This window comes from Saimiri boliviensis, chromosome 1, assembly GCF_048565385.1.
Source record: "Saimiri boliviensis isolate mSaiBol1 chromosome 1, mSaiBol1.pri, whole genome shotgun sequence".
NCBI classification, from domain to species: Eukaryota; Metazoa; Chordata; class Mammalia; order Primates; family Cebidae; genus Saimiri; species Saimiri boliviensis.
This window is the reverse complement of record NC_133449.1, coordinates 116,637,011-116,658,417: the sequence shown is the minus strand read 5'-3', so window position 1 is coordinate 116,658,417 and position 21,407 is coordinate 116,637,011. Positions and strand designations below refer to the sequence as shown.

At 47.5% G+C, this 21,407-nt stretch overlaps 1 protein-coding gene across 3 annotated transcripts in view; it reads left to right on the top strand.

Annotated features, from left to right (window-relative positions):
• SLC6A2 (solute carrier family 6 member 2) overlaps nucleotides 1–12,958 on the top strand; it is a 50,881-nt gene extending 37,923 nt beyond the window's left edge. Inside the window, exons 7-15 of one of the 3 annotated variants that reach the window (XM_074387122.1) lie at nucleotides 575–678; nucleotides 1,901–2,025; nucleotides 2,858–2,970; nucleotides 4,587–4,715; nucleotides 5,107–5,206; nucleotides 6,158–6,258; nucleotides 6,734–6,901; nucleotides 8,409–8,480; nucleotides 9,100–12,958. In XM_074387122.1, coding sequence (XP_074243223.1) covers nucleotides 575–678; nucleotides 1,901–2,025; nucleotides 2,858–2,970; nucleotides 4,587–4,715; nucleotides 5,107–5,206; nucleotides 6,158–6,258; nucleotides 6,734–6,901; nucleotides 8,409–8,480; nucleotides 9,100–9,123 — 936 coding nt within the window. In that variant the 3' untranslated portion in view covers nucleotides 9,124–12,958. The remainder of the gene's footprint in view (nucleotides 1–574; nucleotides 679–1,900; nucleotides 2,026–2,857; nucleotides 2,971–4,586; nucleotides 4,716–5,106; nucleotides 5,207–6,157; nucleotides 6,259–6,733; nucleotides 6,902–8,408; nucleotides 8,481–9,099) is intronic. The other 2 variants (XM_010347850.3, XM_010347851.3) reach the window with 2 other exon arrangements.
• Nucleotides 12,959–21,407: the final 8,449 nt, after the last annotated feature.

The following is a 21,407-nucleotide window of genomic DNA, read 5'->3' as shown; positions in this document are numbered from 1 at the left end:
AATGAGAAAACAGAGAGAAATGAACTTGACCAGGGCTAGAACATGAGCAAGAGAAGTTGGAAAGTAATTCAGATGTCCAGGCCTCCAGCCATTTGCTTTTATCACCCAAAGGATGGAATAAGCGAGCCCCACTGGCCCCCAAGCTGTCACCATTGTCTATGGCTTGTAGAAGCCTATTAGGAACAGTCCTCCCCTTCTGAAAATGCCACCTCTGCAACTCCTAAGATGGCCATAACCCTCTGTTCTTGCCCGTTCACACTCTAGCCTAGAACTTTTAGTATGGTTAATTTTCTTTGAAAATCAGGGCATGAAATTGAGTGAATGAGTTCCTACAGGGTCAGCTCACTCACAGCTGCTACCCAAGGCTGGGAGTTGTGAGAGAGGCCCAGCCTCTCTCTGCAGTTGTTTTGTACAAGATGCAGGGGAGGGAGTTGCCAGGACTGCCCATCTGTGGTTTAAGCTGTATTTCCTCTGGTCTCAGAGCATCCCCAGGGTTTCTCAGCCCTTCCAGAAAAGTGAGGTGGTCCCGTGGTATAGGAAGCAGAGGTTGATGGCTTTTATCTGCTGGTTTCAGGTATGGATTGATGCTGCAACTCAGATATTTTTTTCCTTGGGGGCTGGATTTGGAGTGTTGATTGCATTTGCCAGTTACAACAAATTTGACAACAACTGTTACAGGTAAGACCTTCCTCAGAACTCTGGGATGCTCTCAATCCTGGGGTTGACCCTTGCATGAGTGGCAGAGAGGGTTCTTATCTGGAAGCCAACTCTCCCTGGGCAAGCCACATTTTCTTCTTGTGGACCATCCTGGGCGTTCTATAAACTGCAATGTGGCCTCTGAGGGTCCCAATAACCACATTTCATTTCAGGATGCCTCTTAAACAGAAGTGAGATGTGGAACTGGGAAAGTTGAAGTCACCAGCATTGGGAGATGGGTAGCTGGGACAGAGGAGAACTGTGCAGATTTCAGTGTGGACAGCATTGGCTGACTCTGTCCATCAGATGCCCAGGCAGGCAGGGGTAGAATATCCCTGCTGCTGAGGGCCTGGCAGGATCAGAGGTGAGATTGTAGGGCAGACTGAGACTCACTCAGAGGACCATGATCTAGCTCAGTTCAGGAAGCACTCAATGCTGCCTCCTGCTGGCCCAGTGCTCTGGGGACTTCAGGCACGGGCACAAATTTAGGTTCACTTCCGTTACACCATCCAAGGCTTAAGGCAGAATCATAGTGTCTTTGGTACATGACAGAGTCCGATGAATGCATACCAGTTTGACAGGCTATAGGGAGGTAAGGAAATGGGGTGATCAGCCCCCTGATAGAAAACAAGCCAGTGCATGGAGGTGAATTTGCGATGAACCCTGGAGGATAGTTAGGATTATGCTAGGCAGATGTGGAGTGGACAGCACACACTATGGGAGAAGGGGGACAGCACAGCCAGATACAGGGAGGTGGTTTGTTTATGGACCAGCGAATTGACTGGTTTCAATTCACTGTTCAGAGTACACAGTCGTACTGTTCAGAATACACCTTGAGAGTCATGGAAGATAAATCTATAAGGAAGGTTGGGTCTTCCTAGCAAAGCTCTTGCATGACAGGATGAGGAGCTGGAAGGCACTGGGAAGCAACCATGGAAGGTATGTTGAAGGAGGCTGGTGAATTAATTTCCTGGCAGGAGTTTGCCAGTAGACTCTGGTATCGGACTGTTCCATCCATATGTGGTTAGCCTACTTCCTGCGCCAGTGATGGTGGGGCCCTGGATCCATGTGGCAGCAGGAGCTACTGAAGGAGGCATGGCCTTTGAGGCTGGGGCCAGGCTGCGGGTTCTATAACTGGCCCAGCAATCAATGCACAGGGTTGAGGGTGTCAAGGAGCTTGACCTCATTGTGATTCTTCCCCCAGGGATGCCCTGCTGACCAGCAGCATCAATTGCATCACCAGCTTCGTCTCCGGGTTTGCCATCTTCTCTATCCTTGGTTACATGGCCCATGAACACAAGGTCAACATTGAGGATGTGGCCACAGAAGGTGGGTGGGCAGCCCACCTGGGCCCCAGCTCACTGAGGAGGGAGCTGAGAAGCCCGCCTTATTCTTGGCTGCATGGCTCTGCCTTTGGCTGTAGGATCACTAGGCTGTCTGTGGAGGTATCCAAACCACTCATATGATTGACTTTCCCTTGAGGTTATCAGTGAGAATTTCAGGCAGTCCCAGGCCCCATGTATGTAGCAGAACCTTCCTCTGAGTCAGGCTGGGAAGAAGAGATTTTGGAATGTCCTCTCTGTACCAGTCCTGGGCTAAGCACTTGACATACCTCCACTTAGTGCTCACAAGGCTGCCAGGCAAGTGTCAGTAGACTCACTTTACAGATGAGAAGACTGAGACGCAAGCCAAATAAGTTGTCTGGCATCACCCAGCTAGTAAGCAACGGTACAATAGTGTTCATACCCCAGGCAGTTCAGCTCTGGAGCTTGTGTCCTTCCCTGCAGTTTCCCATATTCTTATGGCCACAAAGAAGCTGAGACCTAGGGAAGGGCTACTTCTGATGCATTCCGAGGACCCCAAGCTTTTGTAAGTAAGAGTGAATGCCTTGTAGAGTATAGGAGGTGGGGTATGCAGTATGCAGTCTGTAGCTTACCAGGCAGAAAACTGCTCTCCAGTCTGGCTGTTGGGGGCAACCTCTCCAGTGCGCAGGTGAGCTGTAAGTTCATGCTGACTTCATCTGTTATCTCTAGACCTGTGGTCTGCTCCACCCACACATGACTGACCCATCTGGGGTAGGGGGCCCCCAGATGCTCCCCTACCACATGCAGCTCAGAACAATGGTTTCAGCCATTGATGAGGTCCTTGATGTTTCTTGCAGGAGCTGGCCTAGTGTTCATCCTGTATCCAGAAGCCATTTCTACCCTGTCTGGATCTACATTCTGGGCTGTCGTGTTTTTCGTCATGCTCCTGGCGCTGGGCCTTGACAGCTCAGTAAGTGACCCTGCTCAAGATACCTGTCCCCCATCCCCCTGGGCCTGACCCCTCCACCAACACACAGTGCTGGGCCTGAAGCTCCCACTATTCAAACACCTGGTTAATAGTTGTTTCCAGCAGGCCCTATTTAAATGTAGGTCAAAAAAAGTGAGTCCTGACTCAAAAAGATAAGACTTAGGCCAAAGCCAAGAGCCATAGGAACCCCTTGGTATCTTGGAAATACAGATGAGAAGAGACTTCGGATAAGCCAGCCCAACACCGTCCTCTTGCAGGTGGGGAAATGATTCAGAGGGGACACAGATAGAGTCTTGTTCTGTAAACAGGCATTTTCTCATTATATTTTATCATCAACAATCAACAGGCCGGGAATGGTGGCTCATGCCTATAATCCCAGGGCCATGGAAGGCTGAGGTGGGAGGATTGCTTGAGGCCAGGAGTTTAAGGCCAGACTGTGCAACATAGGGAGACTCCCGTCTTTACAAAAAAAAAATTAAAAAAAAAAAATAGCTCAGTATGGTGGTATGTGCCTGTAGCCCTAGCTACTCAGGAGGTTGAGGTGGGAGGGTCACAGGAGCTCAGGAGTTGGAGGCTGCGGTGAGCTATGATTACATCACTGCACTCCAACCTGGGTTTAGTGAGATCTAGTTTAAAAAAAAAAAAAAAAAAAAAAAAAAAACGAAATGAAACTCAAACCCCAAACAAACAAATAAAAACAGTTTGAACCTCAGTAGTTTCTTACATCCTTTTATTTTTTCCAAATGTAAGACTGGGTTTAATGATGTCTTTTAAAATCTGTGTCTGCCCTTAGTACATCATGCCTGGAAGTTTGCAAAAAATCTTATGGAAAGGCTGGCACATGGGTTTCCTCCCACTGCCTTTTGCTTTCAATCAGTAGATCTGCCAGGAGCAGGGTGTTAAGGAGGGTTTTGAGGCTGCTTCTGGGCTTATAATGGAGAATACTAATTTTGATTAACAGCGTCTGCCAAGAGGAGAGGAGAGGAGAGAAGGAGGGAAGGGGAGGGGACAGTGGTAACTTTCATGCCTGTCTGGCCCTCACAGTGGCCTCATAAGGAAACAATAGAGCAGTGGATGTGAGACCCTTTCAGACTCTAAGAGTCTGGAGTTTGAAGTGACCACTTTGCTCCATCATTAGAAAAGCAGCCCACAATCCTTATTAAAAAAGACTGTCTGAAGTTCTCATCACCAGCAGCTCGTCCGCAGGAGTTGTTTCCAGAGACCCTTATTGACATAGAAACCTATGACACGGGTTTTTGTGTTTTACTGGTTTCACTCCGCTATCAGCTTATCTGTACGCACTCGGGCTGAGTGAGGAGGCAGGAGACAGGTAGCTGCTGAGCAGGGAGCTAGGGGAGACAGGAGTTGACTTAACCCTCACCCTCTCCCACGTAGTTTCTGAGTTCTGAGTTTGCCTGAGAACAGGACAGAAATGGGGCAAGAAGATGGGGAGGAAGGAAGGATGTGCTGATTTCTCAAGAGAGGAAAGGCAGCCTGCGGAGTCCTGGGCTGCAGGAGGCCCTAGGAACCCCGGGGCCTGAGAATGAGGTCCAGAGAGACCCTCATTCCCACATCCCACCCCTCCTGGTTCCCTCCAGATGGGAGGCATGGAGGCTATCATCACGGGCCTGGCAGATGACTTCCAGGTCCTGAAGCGACACCGGAAACTCTTCACATTTGGCGTCACCTTCGGCACCTTCCTTCTCGCCCTGTTCTGCATAACCAAGGTGAGTCGGAGCTGGGCTCTGGGTCACGTGGGGCCTCTGGGCAGATTCTTGGTCAAACACTGGGGCTGAGCTCAGGGAGAACAATGCAGGACTCTGCACCCTCGACCCGGTGGTCTCCTTCCACCTCTGATGCTGAGGATTCCACTCAACCCTGTTAATTGTTTATGGACCTGAGGGGCAGCAAAAGTCCCTTTGAAACCCATCTAACTCTTTGGCTGAAACTGAGGTGACTGTACCATAACTCCAACAGCACCACACCCCTGCGGCCTGTGGTCTCAAACAGGGTTCTGAGCAAGCAGGACAGGGGCAGGTAAGAGTTGAGGGACACGATAGTCAGTGCCCACGTTTGGCCAGAAAGGTCCTCAGGCTTCTTCTTCTCTCCCTGGCCCAGGGTGGAATTTATGTGCTGACCCTCCTGGACACCTTTGCTGCGGGCACCTCCATCCTTTTTGCTGTCCTGATGGAAGCCATCGGAGTTTCCTGGTTTTACGGTATGTGAGTATGTGGAAAAGCCTCAGCCTGCCATTTCCAGGACAGCCACCTAAAATTCCAGAGTCCAGCAAGTTGCTTCTTGGGAACAAATCTCAATCCTTGGCTCATCTTTGGATGAACCCACCCTTAACAGGAGGCTACAAAGGCCCCTGAGGGTATCCGCATCAGCTTCTAAAAGAGGAACCCTTAGGAAAATGCTGACCCCCAAGTCATACAATTCATTCTACCTAGGGTTGCCAGATTTAGCAAATACAACTCAGGTTGCCTAGTTAAACTTGAATTTCAGATAAATAACGAATCATTATTTAGTATAAGTATAGCCCAAATATTGCGTCAGACATACTTATGCTAATTTTTTCCCATTATTTATGTGAAATTCAAACTTAACTGAGTATCCTGTATTTTTTTCTGGAAAACTTATTCTGGAAGGGAACTGAGAGAATATTTTACAAACCTTAAATGTGTTAATTGTTTGTTCCCCCCCCCCCCAAGTGTCACACCAACATGTTAGTTCTGTTCTCACTCTGCTACCACTCAGAGAGAGAATCAACGGAAGAAGCTGGGCTCTGCTAGCAGATTGAGGTCAGGGAATGTGCTGTATGTATAGTTGCATCTGTTATTTTCAGAGCGAGCATAAACAAGAGGAAAGAGCTGGGCTTTGGAGTCAGACCAACCAGCTGTGGAATCTGGGGCAAATCCCCTCACCTCTCTGAGCCCAGGTTTCCCTCTGACAAGTTAAATGGGGTAGCACATGAAAGTGGATATTGGTCTGGAGTTTGTCCTCTCCCTCATTCTGCATTACAAAGTGCCCATCCCAACTCTCCCGAGTCCCAGGATGTCAGCAGCTTGCCCACTGCCCTGCTCTCCACCTGGGGCCAGGACCTCATGGGAGGACCTAGCCCTGGTTGTTGCGGGGGCCGCTGTAACAGGCCTGCCCTGTGTGTGCACAGGAGTGGACAGGTTCAGCAATGACATCCAGCAGATGATGGGGTTCAGGCCGGGCCTGTACTGGAGACTGTGCTGGAAGTTCGTCAGTCCTGCCTTCCTCCTGGTGTGTAGTGTCTGCCGGGAAGCCCTGCATGTGGGGAGTGGGGTGTGCCCAGGATGGAGCTGGGTGGGGATATTTGCTGCTTAGGGGGGAGGCTCTGGGATACAGAGGCCCTGGTCATGTAGAGGGGTCACTTGGGATGCTTGGCCCTGTGGATAACATGGTAGGCATCCACCTTACTGGGGGGTTCGAGCGGGGGCCGGGTCCCTGGGGGCTGTTATGTCTGCTCCAAAGTCACCTTTTGTTCTTCCTCTTTGCTTGTTCCCTGTCATCTCTGCCTCCTTTTGATTATCACTTGCTTCCTGAATTCTTGATTCTCCATCTCTTCCTCTTTCCCTCCTTCCTTCTTTCCTCCCTTCACTGTGATGCTCACTGCTCTTCATTTCTCTCCCACCTTTCTCCCACCTCCTTCTCTCTTTCCCTTCTTGTCTCTCTTCTGCCCTGTCTTCCTTTCTCTCCCTTCCCTGCCCATCCCTAGTTCGTGGTCGTGGTCAGCATCATCAACTTCAAGCCACTCAGCTATGACGACTACATCTTCCCGCCCTGGGCCAACTGGGTGGGGTGGGGCATCTCCCTGTCTTCCATGGTCCTGGTGCCCATCTACATCATCTACAAGTTCCTCAGCACACAGGGCTCTCTTTGGGAGGTGAGCTCTGGGCCTCCCCTGGGGAACAGGGTGGGAGGTGGCCGAGGGGGACGGAAGGACTCTCATTCCTGTTGGGTGGGGGAAGGGAGACAGGACACAGACGCTAGGGTCAGACTGATTCACCTCATTGGCCAGGTTATTTACCCTGATGAGCCTCAGTTTCCACATCTATATCCTGATGATAATACTACATCCGAAAAGAAAAAGGAAGCACTTAGCACAGTGCCTGGTGCACAGCTGGGGTTGGGTACATGTTCCTTGGGGGTGCACTCAGCCCTGAAGCTCACTCAGGATTGATTAGACAGACTACCTGAACCCAGCTCACTCTCGTGTCCCCATCTAAGCTTTGTCATTTCCTCAGATGTCCCAGCTCTCCCCATCCAAGCCCACTGTGATCTGCTCCACCTGGTTCTCACCTGCCTCTTTCCAGAACCTAATCATCTGATCAGCCTAAACCAGAGATTTCTGAACCAGAGATTTTCTTTCTATGCATTCTGCATATATGTCAATATTTATACATGTGTATAAATATATATACACATATGTACATATATATACACACATACACATTTATATAAATATTTAGGAAACAATGGCCTTTATCCTGAAATTATGCCATTCCTATTTGATTAAAATACCCTTTCTTTTATAAACTAATAGTGATAGTCTTATTCATATCCTTACTTTACAAAACAAAGATTTCATTCCTTCATTCCTTTATCCACTCATTTGGAAGGTTATTTATTGGGACCCAGATATATGCTGGGCAGTATTCGAGGTACTAGACAAAAATTCCTGCCCTTATGGAGTTCACATTCTAATGAAGGGCAGGTAAACAAAATGGAAGGCAATGAGCCCAACGGACAGTCCCCACCCTCATTGTGAGAAGTTTCCTGTCTGTGAAATCCCTAAGTTGGAGGGGGGCCTCTGTTCTGGGTCCCTGGGAGGACCAGTGTTCAGTGACCTCATTCTAGACATGGGAACTGGGACCTGGCTTTCTATTCTCTACACTTCGGGCAGGGGAAGGCTTCCCACTATCAGTGATCAATTGTTGGTTCAGAACACATGGCTTGAAACCCTGAAAGTGCCCCCACTGCAGGAGGGCTTCCCTGATTCCCTGCAGGGCCAGAGGCTTCCTTCCACACTCTCCCTGCTGCACTTTCTCCAATCTGGGTCTAAGACAACGTGTGTGTTTGTTCATTGCCAGTCCCTTACATGGGCTGTAAGCTCCCCCACAGTAGAGACTGTGTGCGTCTCCTTCAAGTCTGGATCCACAGGGCCTAGCCCATGTCTGACCACAGTAGGCAGCTCAAGAAACACTGGTTGGATGAATGACTCAATGAACCAGCTCCACAAACAAGGCTGGAGGTGTCTTGTACAGACTACGAATGCTGTCCACATGGGGCTGCAGGGCCAAATAGCAGGCGGCCCTCATCTGGGGGTGTAGCTGGGTTGCCAGAAAGGTATCCCTGGGCCAAGCTGAGGCCTCCTCTCCTCCTCCTTTCAGAGACTGGCCTATGGTATCACACCGGAGAACGAGCACCACCTGGTGGCTCAGAGGGACATCAGACAGTTCCAGGTGGGTGCAGCCCGGCCCTCTGGGGTGGGGATCATAGGGACAGGCCCTGGCTGTTCCCTCCTGGGCACTGCCCAAGGCTGGACCTCACAGCCAGAAAACCCAGAAACCCAGTGTGAGCTGTAGCCCACAGGGGTGTGGTGTCAGGATCAGAGCAGGAGAGGGAGCGTCCTCTGCCTTCTATCAGCCCATGCCTGACCCTCTGCTCTTTGATCCTGGGATGCCAAATGCCATCTTTCCTATCACTCTGCTTAACCCCTATGAGTTGTTGCCATGGAGTGTCATCAACCATGCTGAAAATTCCTTATCTTGAAGGAAGAGCTGCAATACCTTGAGCAAGTATTAGAGCATGCAGGGCTAACATATTGGCCAAAGGGGAAAAGGATGGGGGACAGGGAGGTCCCTGCAAGCCCATGGCTTCAGGCTTGCTATGTGACTTTGGGGAGGTTCTGCTGCCCTTTCGGGGCCGCTGTGACAGTTAGTTAATTGACCTGCATGTTCCCTGAGGTCCATGAAGGAAGGGGGTGTTTTTCTGCCTCCTCTGCTTCCTGCTGCCCCCACCAGCTGGCCCTCACTCCTGTCGGTCCCCACCATGTCAAGTCCTTGCTGTCTTTCTCTGCAGTCAAAACACTGGCTGGCCATCTGAGCCTGCCGAGAGGAGGAGGAGGAACCCCCATGCCAACGCCCGGATCACAGCCAGCTGCTTCACCCCCACCGCGGACACCATCTTGGGATTCCTCTGCTGGAAGCTGTCCTTCTGATCTTCTCTTCTTTTACCAATTACAAATGATTTCATGGCTCTAGTTTTTGTTCGCCTTCTGTGTATCTGGCCTGGGGGCTATTAGCTCAGAGGAGAGGAGCAAACAGGAAAATGACTTCTGTTGCATCCCCTTTGTTTTGGGGGAAGTCTCTCCTACTTTGGCAGCCTGCCGAAGCTAGGTCCTTGAGGTCGGAAACCCCCATCACATTTGCTTAGACTTGGGGCACAGAAGTTCTTAGTTGACCAAATCAGAGAGAGGATGGGTTTTTGATCAGACGCCAATAAAACAAAAATCAAACATGAACTCCCGCTGAGTTTAGTGGGGTGGCTGGGAAAGGTACATAGACCCTCCTTTTCTTGCCTACCCAAGGCAGCCCTCTTGTGTCTAAGCCTCAGCCCAGGAGTTAGATTTATTTGCCCCTAAAATGAAGTCAGTGGATAGATGCTTTGAGGGATTTGGAGTAGAAACCTTCATAGTAGAAACTTTCATAGTTGATTTTCACTCTGGCCAATCTGAGTTTGATGCATGTGTTCTGGAACATTCCTCCAGCTTCTGGTGGTCAGATGGCCCAGAGTTATGGGGGCCAGGGGGAAGAGGGTAAATGAAGCATAGTGAGCAAGTTCTGGGAGGTGCCTACATCAGACAAGCTGGTGGAGGCCACGAGGCAAGCCATGACTACTGAGGCCTCATGCTGCTCTTGCTCTGTGAGACACACGGAGCCCAGAAACCCATTTGGGCTTCCTGAGACCTGCCTGGAGAAACAGAGACAGGGGCAAAGTGAGGCCGCACGTGTGTCCTCACCGCGCTGTCCTCACAGGGCCAGGTGGGTGCCCAACGGCAGCCTGACAGGCTGTTGTGTTAATTTCTTGTTCTTGGACACCTGCACAGCCTCCCCCTGGGAATATCCTGGAGTGGAGCCAGGGATCTTGAGAAATGGAGAGTTGACTGTAAACACTCTCATGCACTAGATGCGGCCCCTTGGAGGGCAGAGTGAGACAAGCTGTGCAGAAATACTCTCTCAAGTGGAGGGGAGAGTATTATGAGTGGATGGGACAGGTTGGTGGTTTCAGAGAAAGTTTCTAGGTTTACTTCTGATACAAGCTTGCACTTGGTGCCCTCTGGTGGTGGCGGTGGTGATCAGTAGGAGAAGTGATTCCTACTTTGCTGAATTGGTGGCATCTTTGGGAGGGGTTTCTGTTTACGGTTAGAGTCTCTCACGCCCTGGTTGGAGGGATTTGTATTCTGACTGTGGGAGCTCCTGTTGCAGAATCTTGGGAAAAAATAAAGAGGCCGCTGCACTCGCACGTGGAGAAGGTGCTTTGCGTAAAACGAGGATGTCACTGAGCCTGGTGAATCCTGCTAGCAGAGGGTTATGAGGGGACCAGGGTCGGGCAGGGAGATGGTTGTGTCTCCCAGGGTCCTGAGGTTTCCTTGCTGGGTCAGGGTCAGGCTCCTCAGGTCATTCTGCAGAGAAAAAAGGGGAATTCAGGAGACTTTGAATCCTTCCGTGTAAAAAAGGTCAGCTGAAAGCCTGAGACGGCACAGGAGGCAGGTGTCTTGAAGCCCTATGAACAATGAGGCTTGAGAATGGAGGAGAACAATCAGGTCAGGGTCTGGGCCCCATTGGTAATTTCCAATCCTCCCATGAAGGGTAACTTCTTCCTAGATGTTACCTTTTTTTTTTTTTTTTTTTTGTAATAAAGCACTTTTACGTACATTACCTCCCATCTGCCCAGTGGGAACTGCAGGGCTAGAGCTTCTGTCTCCCGATTTCCCAGGTGAGAAAACCAAGGCTCAGCATTTCAGTCACTCTTGCTCAAGGTTTCTCAGCAACTGAGAGATCAAGTTGGACCTTCGATTCAATTCACATCCCCTGACTCTCAGCCCAGAGCATTTTGAAACTCCCTGCACAATATGGTTCACCTCACCCAGCGCTGTCTTTTTTAAAAAACTCATTCAAGTGCCAAGGGAATATTTCTTAGCAAAAGAACAATGTGTTGGAGGATGGGAAGAAGTGAGAGAATGCCGTGTATTTTCCTCTAGCTGGTTTCCAGAGAGGAAACTATTCAGCTGCTCTCTTTTGATGAATGTAATCACTCTTCGGAACAGCTGGACGTGAAAAGCTGAGTATACTTGGCTGAAATGAGAGCAAGCAGTCAGCAAAGCCCATGTGCATTAGAGCAGGGGCATGCTTCCGAGAGAGCCTGCCATTTCCTCTTTGCCATCTGCATGTGGCCCCTTCAGCCTCCAGACATTTGTCCCAGGGGTGAATCAGAGATGTGGTGCTAGCTGAATCAACACCGAACCAATGCAATGGTGCTGCCTTGCGGCAGAAGTTGGCTCCTGAATCTGGTGGGGGGCGGGGGCGGAACCTGGCTCCAAGTCCAGGTCCCCCAGCGGGGTGGGGGTACCCAGAAAGCCCTTGGAAGTTCTCGGGGAGGTGCTTAGAGACCATTTGGGTTTACCTTCCCCACCCACATGTAATGGAGAGAGAGTATGTGCTTTCTGTTATGTTAAGTCATCTTTGACTTCCTTTTTGTAGCCTTTTTTAAATAGCAGAGGTCACCCAGGACAAGGGTGCTGTGTACTGTATATGACACTTGACACTTTTGATATTTTGTCAGGTTTTTAAAGAATTATTATTTTTCATGAAATGTAAAGTATCAGTTTGAGACCATCACATTTACATCTGCTCAGTGTCTAGTTATTTAGCAGCCACCTGCTAGCCTACATTCTAGATGAAGACAAGACGAGGGAGAAAGAGGGCTGCCAACTCTTGCCAGATAACCTGCTAAACAGAAATCCCCGAAGCTGCCTTAATTCTCAAAGGGACTTGCTGCTCAGATGGGAGCCAGTTCCTGACATATGATCTGTTTTCCAGCCTCGCTAATGTGAGACTGAAGCAGTCTTACCAAAGAAGTCATTTCTTAGTAAAGAAGCCCACTGAACTCACTTCATTTGTTTATTTCCTTTGAAAGCTGCAGAAGAGAGAAAAACAGAGAGGGCACATAGTGTGGTGGAAACAGAAGAGTATGCAGAGTTTTACAGAATTGGATGTGCAGACCACTAGCTGGGTGGCCTGAGGATAGTGGCTTCATCTTTGGGGTTTCAAGATTCTTTGTCTTTAAAATCAGGAGTCATATCAGACCATCAAAGTTCCCATTCCATTAAAGACATCCTTGCATGTCTCCATACTGATGTTCTCCTGTTACATTTACAATGAAGGAAACACATCACCTAACTTTAAAAATTTTCCAGAATGAACTGATGACCAATGATCTCTCTATCAGAGAAATGTCAGATGTCTAGCCTTCAGAACTTTGATTTTTCTGGACATTCAATAGTTCCTCTTTCTCAGTTATTTTTAGGTGATTCCAGAAACACTTGGTATTTGTTTTTAATCCAACCCTTTTGTTTTGAGGCATTGGAGGGTAACACGTTGTCATGCCCTGTGAATCCCAGGATCCACAGCTCTGCTGTGGTTGCAGAAGCCACTGAAACATTGGTGAATGTGAAGTCACTTTTGGGGTACCTGCCCTCATCCCTTTGTCTCTCTGCTTCTGTGTAAATAAAGACTGTTTCTATTGTGTCCTCTCTGTCATGGACTGTTCCAATGTCATGCAGATTTCTGTGTCTGATTTGGATTTATTTTAAAAGCTGTTTTCTCTCTGTAGAAATATAAGTGTACAGAATAATAAAGAGTTTTTCCTGGGCTATGTATCTGGTAGTGGAGTTCCGAATAGTTTCTTTCACGAAGGTAGAATGCTACAAATTATGTAAGGCAAGTGGGTGTGTCTTTGATCAGCTTCCAGCTAGTAAAGAAGAGCTTCTGGTCGTAATGACCCACCTTTTAATCAAATAACGCTTTTTAGAACCTATGGAAAAGGAGATTGGAAGGGGTGAAACCTGTAATCTTAGCTTTGAGATCAACATATATTTTTAAATAAAAAGAGGGCACCAAGTAATAACAGGTTTAGTTTCGTTTAGTTTTCATTTCTAAAGCTGAGTTTCAAGGGGCTCAGAACCTCCTGTTTGATTGAATTAAATACACAATTTAGTGCATGTGTGAATTTTTCTGGGGAGAGAGATATGTTCACATGTAGACCCTTAGAAGATCTAAGTCTCTGTTTGGGGAAGATGTAAACTGAATGTTGTCATTGTTTGGAGAAGATGTGAACTTACAGGTAATTATTTTTAGTACAAGCCAGCAAGCAGATAGTGACACCAATATAAAAGAGGTGTTGCCAAATAAGTATTCAGTCAATGTCTTCAAATATGTAAAGGCTGTCAGAGAGCGTGTGGTGGGCCCAAGTGCTGAAATACTGCCAATGGCACAAAGTCCAGGAAGATAGCTTGCAAGATTTGACCAGAACAGAGAATGGGCTGTTGCTGGAAGTGGTAATTCCATCTTTGGAAATACGCAAGCAGATAGCAGGCAATATCTCCTGGGGATGCAATGTCAACTGGAATTGAGGGAGGGAGGTTACGCAACCCTAAGGTCCCTTCCATTTGGAGCTCTTAGGGTTTTCTTTGGACAGTTGTAAGCCAGCCTAGAACAGCAGCACTGGGAGATGCAAATACATTCATGCCAAGGATCCTGGGGTAGGAGTGGTTTGGCCTCACAAATTGGAGTTGGGCAGACATCCCAGAGAGGCTATTATCATTCGGATCATTTTGTTTCAACACAGAATTGGAGTTGGGCTTTATTATAGTGAATCAAACAGAAGGCAGCTGTGCTTCTGGCATTCCCTTGTGCCTGCCGAGATCTAGTGAGCAGTGGTCCTGTGGGAGGAGGAGAGGGAGGCTGGTTCAGATCTTTTGTGGGGGTGATGAAGGAGCTGGCTGCCCAGGCTTCCACTCTTCCCTTAGGCTGACAATGCAGTAGGAGAAGCTGGAGGAACACAGGTGAGCCTCACTTTAGGCATCTGGTCGGCTTCTGAATTTTCCCCAACTTAATTGCACCCCATCCTATTTCTGGAGATTGGATAGCTTCATTTTTATTTCCTTCCCAAAGGCACTGATATATGTAGTCTCTCTCTGGGGCTCAATTTTTTCCTCTGTACAGTGGATCAGGAGTAGTCAGAACTAAGTATTCATGAATGGGCTTCAAAATTTTTCAGAACCTTCTGAGATTAAATGCAAATTTTTGTTTGAATGATTTAGAGCTCAGTTTTGGGGAAAGAGGGTCCATATATTCATCAGATTTTCAAATGTTTTAAACCCACAAGTATATATCATCTTTGGGGGCCTCTCTCTTCTGATGATATATGGCATCAGTCTCTGCCCTTCAACCCAAACTAAATGAGAATGACAATAGACCTTATTTCTGAATCTCCATCACCCTGCATTATGTCGACTTTGTTTATTTGTTTGTTTGTTTCTGAGACAGGGTCTCACTCTATCGCCCAGGCTGGAGTGCAGTGGTGTGATGGCAGCTCACAGCGGTCTTGACCTCCTGGGCTCAAAGTGATCCTCCCACCTCAGCCTCCTGAGTAGATGGGATTACAAGTACATGCCACCTCAGTTGGGTAATTTTGGTTTTGGTAGAGACAGTGACTCACTAGGTTGCCCAGGCTGGTCTCAAACTCCCGGCCTCAAGCAAGTCTCCTGCCTCAGCTTCTGAGTAGCTGGGATTACAGGTGTGGGCCACAGGGCCTGGCTTGACTTTTCATATCAATCATCCCACAGCAAATATCTCATTTTTACCCCTAACAATGATCCTGCAAGATAAGCAGCAACAGGAACACCGTGCCCACTGGACAGATGAGACAACAGAGGCTGGAGTTGAGAAGTGACCCGCCCAAGGTTGCACAGCTACCGAAGGGCAAAGTCAGGTCTCTTACATATTAAATTCGGTGTCCTATGGAAATATGGTGGGGTGGGGACCAGGAAAGTCCTGACAGACACCACAGAACTGTGGGAAGGGACTGCAGAGCTACAAGGACTTGGTCACCTAACTGGCGCTTCTTGCAGCGTACTGTGAGCATTGCTTTGTCACACAGTCTCAAACAGGACTAGAAGGATCAATGTTGTTAGAGACTAAAGCTCTGGAAAAGTTTTGGCCCCCTTAGTGTCCACTTGAGACAAGCTACTCTGGTGTGATGATTGGGTCATGTTGGACAAGTCATTGCTAAGCCTTGGCTCTCCCAGCTGTAAAATGAGAATGTTGGATGGGGTGATTCTGTAAAGTCTTTTCTGTTTCTGACCCTATGAGATACACTCAGAGACCTGGCATAAAGTTGATGGGCTAATTCATATGAAGTCGTAGATGGCTACTTTGTCAGGTAGAGACAGATAAAGGCGGGAGTTGCTGCCTTTTGTTCATCCTGTGAGTTTCGTGCAGGGCCTGGCAAACTATTTCTGTAAAGGTCTCTGTCGCGACTTCTCAACTGCTGTCGTAGCATGAAAGTCACCTTATTTGTAAATATCAAGTGGTGGGCTGGATTTGGCCTGAAGTCTGTGGTTTGCAGACCTCTGGTTTGGTGGAAGAAGTGAAGGATCCAGAGTTGACCTAAGCCTGGGTTTGAGTCTCAGCTTTACCACTGACTGCGGTGGAATCTTGGACAAGTTATATAAAACTTTCAAAGGCTTTTGTCTTTCTGAAGAGTGAGAATAAGATTGCCATAAGGGAGTTTTCAGGAAGATGAAACAAGGTAATGTACACTTAGAGCAACTCTCTGGGGCCACAGTGTCTGGATTCAAACCCTTGTTCCATCACTCCACAGTGTGAATCCCTGGGCAAGTTACATAACTTCCCTATGCATCCGTTTATCATCAATAAATGGGAATGACAGTAATGACCCCCAATAGGGTCACAGGCAGGATTAAATGTTAATATTGTATTCAGAATAGTATCAGCTACACAGCTTATCCTATTGCATATTCAGTCAATGTCAGCTACAGGATGAATGTTTCTTCCTCTCACCACCTCGGCCTATTTCAAAGGCAACCCAGCTACCACTGTTTTTCATAAGGCCAAATCAGTGTCTGTTTCCTTGTCTTCTCAGTTCCCCTCCTTAGGATGGTGCTCTCCTTAGGATGATGCCCTTGAATTTGGGTCTGGGTAGTCAAATCCAAGTTTCCCTGGATCTGAGTGCATGCAACCACCTGGGCAGGAAGTTGAAGCTTCTGGAAACCCCAAGCTCCACAGACCTTGCCTCCTGCAGGACCCAGCTGCCCCATAAGCCCTCGGTTGTCAGCCCACATTAGACTACTAGCATGAGAGATGTTAATCTAGGCCAACCCTGGTCTTGGTTGTGACCCAGAGGAGGAGACAGAGGCAGACTCCTCAAACAGCTGACAACTGTCTGGGTCCTGGTGCCCTGCCTATCAGCTACTGGTTCTGTCAGACTCAGGCCTGACTAGAAGGGCATAAGGGTAAAGTTTGGGCTGCAGGATATCAAGTGGAGGCCACCCTGTCTCCAGAGAAAACTCAGCAAGAGCCACAGCCTGGAATGCCCAGGAGCCACAGAGCCACCATCCCTGCAGCAGGGGATGGTTGTTAGGTAGGGAGCACTCCTCACACCTCTGCAACTCCAGGCTGTACTCCAGACCCCAGCCCAGGAGGGGCAGACACAGAGTCAGAAGAAGAGATGCCTAACACCACAGCAGCCCCTGATCACAGTTGGACCAGCAACAGGGTGCCTGCCTGCCGTCCACCTCAAGCCATTCCCAGGACCCTGATAAACCTCTCTTCTTGCACCATGGCCATCAAACTACCCTCTAGTAGTTGCCATTGACCCCTGACCCACAACTGCAGTCACTTGGTGGTAACAATCCCCTATCAAGGGGAGAAGGGACAAGGTAGGGCATGCATTTGAGGCATACTCGCTCACATAAGGAGAGCACTACAGCTCCAGTCAGTCAAGTAAGCTGCAGAGTCAGACCAGGGAATGTCAAAGACAAGATTAGGGGATCTGGGGCTCCACAGTTACATTTGTGGAGCCCTTGTCCTTGAGTTTTGGAATTGGAAAGACAACAAAGCACAAGGAGTGCCTATCTTCATTAAAACACTCAGTTGAGAGGATGAGGCCACATTGCAGCCACACAAGCCATGGAGTTCCACAAGGACCAAGGCTTTCGGCGCATCAGCACCTTGGACAAGGCCAATTGGCTGAGCGGCCTTCAGTTAGTGAACAGGTTGGCTTGCCTTGCGTCAGTTACTGTTGTGAGTTCTTTGCAAATGTCAGTCACTGAATCCTCTTTATGACTCCATGGGGTAGCATGATAATTAGCATGAGTATTCCCTTTTATAAATGGGGAAACTGAGGCACAAATAGATGAAATAACTTACTAGTTGATGGAACTGGGATTTGAACCCAGGAAGTCTGGTTCCAGTCTATGTCTTTAACCACTGATCTACCCCCTTCCCTGGTTCTTGACCACATGGGAATAACACATTCAGACTGGTATGGACGTGAGTCCTCCTCTACTTCCATCCCTTCTTCAATTGCAAATGCATAATACTAAAAAAAAATCTTCACTTATGTGTATACATATATAAGTTGTACACATATATGTAATTTAACACACATAATATGTGTTATACACATATATGCCTAATTTTAACAAAAATATGTGTGTATATATGTATATATATGTGTGTGTGTGTGTGTGTGTGTGTGTATGTGTGTGTGTGTGTGTGCCTACAGTGTGCTAGGAAGCAAACAACTTACCCTAGATCACATAGTAAGAGTTCAGTTTGGACAGTGGCTCCCTGTCTCCCAGGAAAAATATCCTGGCTTTCTCCAAATCCCACCCCCCAATCCTGCAGTCTCTGGTTCCTTATGCCAGATACAAGTTCTGTCTGGGCTCACAAGCCAAGACAAACATCAGGCACATATATATTAGTATGCGAGTGACTGCATCTAACAGAAACATAACTATGGCTTCTTCATAAATGGGATTTCCTTAATCTCTTATCACAAACAAGCAGTGGGTCAGGGACAGGGTGGTGAGCAGGAAGAAGAGGGAGAAGTAACCTTGGTCGTAGAGAAGGACTTCAACAGGGTCCCCTGCCTGGATGTGTCCAGAAGCCTCTGATGGCTCTGGGGCTGCTTTAAAAAGTAATTTAAAAATTAGATGCCTTCTAGCTTCTTGTTCCACTACGAGTTGCCTGTGGTGCTCATCCTCATGGAGAAAAGATGGTGAATCCACCTGCGGACAGCTGGCCCACCTTTCAGGCAGGAGAAAGGGGAGGGAGAGAGAAAAGGTAAAGGCAGAAGGCAGCTGAGTCATCTCTTGTCATTCTGGAGGAGAGGAGCTTCCATGGAACCCCTCCACTGTCTGCCTACATCCCATTGGCCAAATTTGTACAATACAGCAACCCCTGACTATAAGAGAGTCCGGAGAAGTAAGAACTTTTGTTGGATATGCTGCTACCCTGAATAGAATCATAGTTCTCTTAGGGAGAGGATTGGAAAGACATTGAGGAGATGCTGATCACTGTCTCCCTCTCTGCAGCTTCATTACCCCAGATTCCCTCATCTGCTGAGAACAAGAGTGGAAAGCACCCTGAACTGAGAGGCCACGCATAAGGTATCTATGTCTTATGGTCTGATATTAGTTACTCCCTTGGGCTCAAGTTATGGGGACTCAGGACTCAAGTCTGTCAGGAGGAAGACAAACAGACCTGGGGCTGGCATTTGCAGAGGCACCACTGAGCTGTAGGATAGATAAATCTATTGAGCGGAGTGTTTCTGCCCATTCCCTGGCCTGACAGTAGCTGCCTTAGCAACAGTGTAGGGAGATTTCTAATTGGCAATATGAGCACCGTGGCCACCAGGTGACGCCAACACACACTTCTGCTGCTATGCCGAGGCTGAGCCCAGACCTTTCTCAGAGCACGTCTGAATCCTCAACACTCTCTGGAACCAGGGGATTAAAAAGCAGTTTTGTATGAATGAAAAGATCCATTTTGTTTTGTTACTATCATATCTTGGATGCACTTATTCATTCATTCATTCAGTGATCAGGATCCTATGTGGTTCTACAATGTTCCAGGAAAGAACTAGGAAAAACAGAGAAGGAATAGTCCTGCTCGGAAGGAGCTCTAAGTCTAATGGGGAGAGGAATCGTGTGTTGATAAGGAAACATTTATTGAGCACCTATTGCCTACTCATGGAAAGCCCTTTAGTGGTTCCTCATTGCCTTAAAAGTAAATTCAAGTCCTCAGCCTCTCTTTATCTTACCCCACCTCTTTGCACCATCACCCTACACTAGCTGCACGTAACTCAAACACACCCTGTCTCCCTGAGCTTCAACCTTGGGCTCTTCCCCCTCTCTCATCTCTTTGAACCTGAGTAACTCCTGTCTGTCACTCAAGATATCAGACCCTAAAAAAATGCCTAGCCTATCCATCACCACATTTGCCACATTGATTGAAATGATCTTTCAGGGGATCAGCAACTTTTGAGGCAGGAGGCAATAACTGCTTGTTCGTATTTTTATGCTTGGTGCTTAGACGCGAATCTGGCACATGTAGGCCTTAAGGGGATGATTGGGTTTATAGAGATGAATGAGACAATGTCATCTCATAAGCTGGCAGAGAAATCATGCACAGGGCCCCATGTGGGGAGATCAGAGCAGTCTCCCCATAACAGGTGGTGCTAGAGTTGAGTCTTAGGGAAATTCTAGGTCATGAGAATAGCAAAAGTGACAGTACAGGGGCATGAATCTGTAGCAGTGAGTACAAGAACTGCAGAAATTTGCACGGTCCAAGCAGAAGAGTATAAAATTCAGAATATGAGAGACATCCTGTGCTAAGATAAGGAAGTAAAACTTTTTCCAGAAGGCAAAAGGGAGCCAAGGGTTTTAAATGGGCGGAGTGGTGTAATCACACTTGGTTGTGAAATGGTGCATTAGTGAACTACTGTGGTGTAGCAAAGTACTCCCAAACTTATAAAGACAACCATGTACTTAATTTGTAAATCTGTGGCCCATCTAGGAAGTTCTGCAGATATAGACCAAGCTCAGCATCTTGGTTGGGCTTCATGTGTCTGTAGCTGGGGGGTCAGTTGGAAGCTGGTTGATCTCAGATTGCCTTCCCTGGGATGCCTTCCTTCCATGAAGTGTTTCATTCCCCAGCAGACTAGCTCGTGCACGTGGAAATTATGTATGTTAAAGGGAGTAAATGGACATGTGCAAGGCTTCTTAAGGCACACTGTCACATCTGCCATGTATTATTTAAAATCATATGGCAAAGGTTGATATATGATGAGGCAAAAACAATTGTGCCCATTCAGATGGCTCACTCTGGCTCTGTAGAGGGGAGAGCAGTGATACAGAGACCAGTCAGGAGTCTTACACCAGCCCAGGTGGGAGACAAAGGGTGGGTTTAAAACAAATATTTTATTTTACTTTTTAATTTCAAATTTAACTTTTAATTGACGTAGAATATTAGGTTGGTGCAAATGTAATTGTAGTTTTTGCACCGTTGAAATATGCCATTTGATATTGGAATACATCCTTAAATAAATGTGGTTAAGCTATATATCATTTTAATGCACATCTTCACTTTATGTCTTGTTGCTAATGACTTATTAGTTGCTGTTTATTTCATATTTATTTTAGACTATGGAAATAATGTTAGACAAAAAGCAAATTTGAGCGATTTTCTTATTTGAGTTGCAAATGGGTCGTAAAGCAATGGAGATAACTTGTAACATCAACACATTTGGCCCAGAAACTTCTAATAAACATACAGTGCAGTGGTTGTTCAAGAAGTTTTGCAAAGGAGACAAGAGCCTTGAAGACAAGCAGGATCACAACCAGCCACTGGAAGTTAACACCAATCAATCATCAAAGCTGATCCTCTTATAACTACAGAAGTTGCTGAAGAACTCAACTTGACCATTCTACGATTGTTCGGCATTTGAAGCAAATTGGAAAGGTGAAAAAGCTCAATAAATGGGTGTTAATGTGCTACACAAATTTTTTTTAATCATCTTTTTAAAGTGTCCTCTTTTCTTATCCTGTGCAACAACAATGAACCATTTCTTAATCAGACTGTGACGTGTGACGAAAAGTGGATTTCATAAGGCAACTGGCAATGACCAGTTCAGTAGTTGCACTGAGAAGAGCTCCAAAGCACTTTCCAAAGCCAAACTTGCACCAGAAAAAAAAAAAAAAAAAGGTCATGGGCACTGGCACTGTTTGGTGGTCTGCGGCT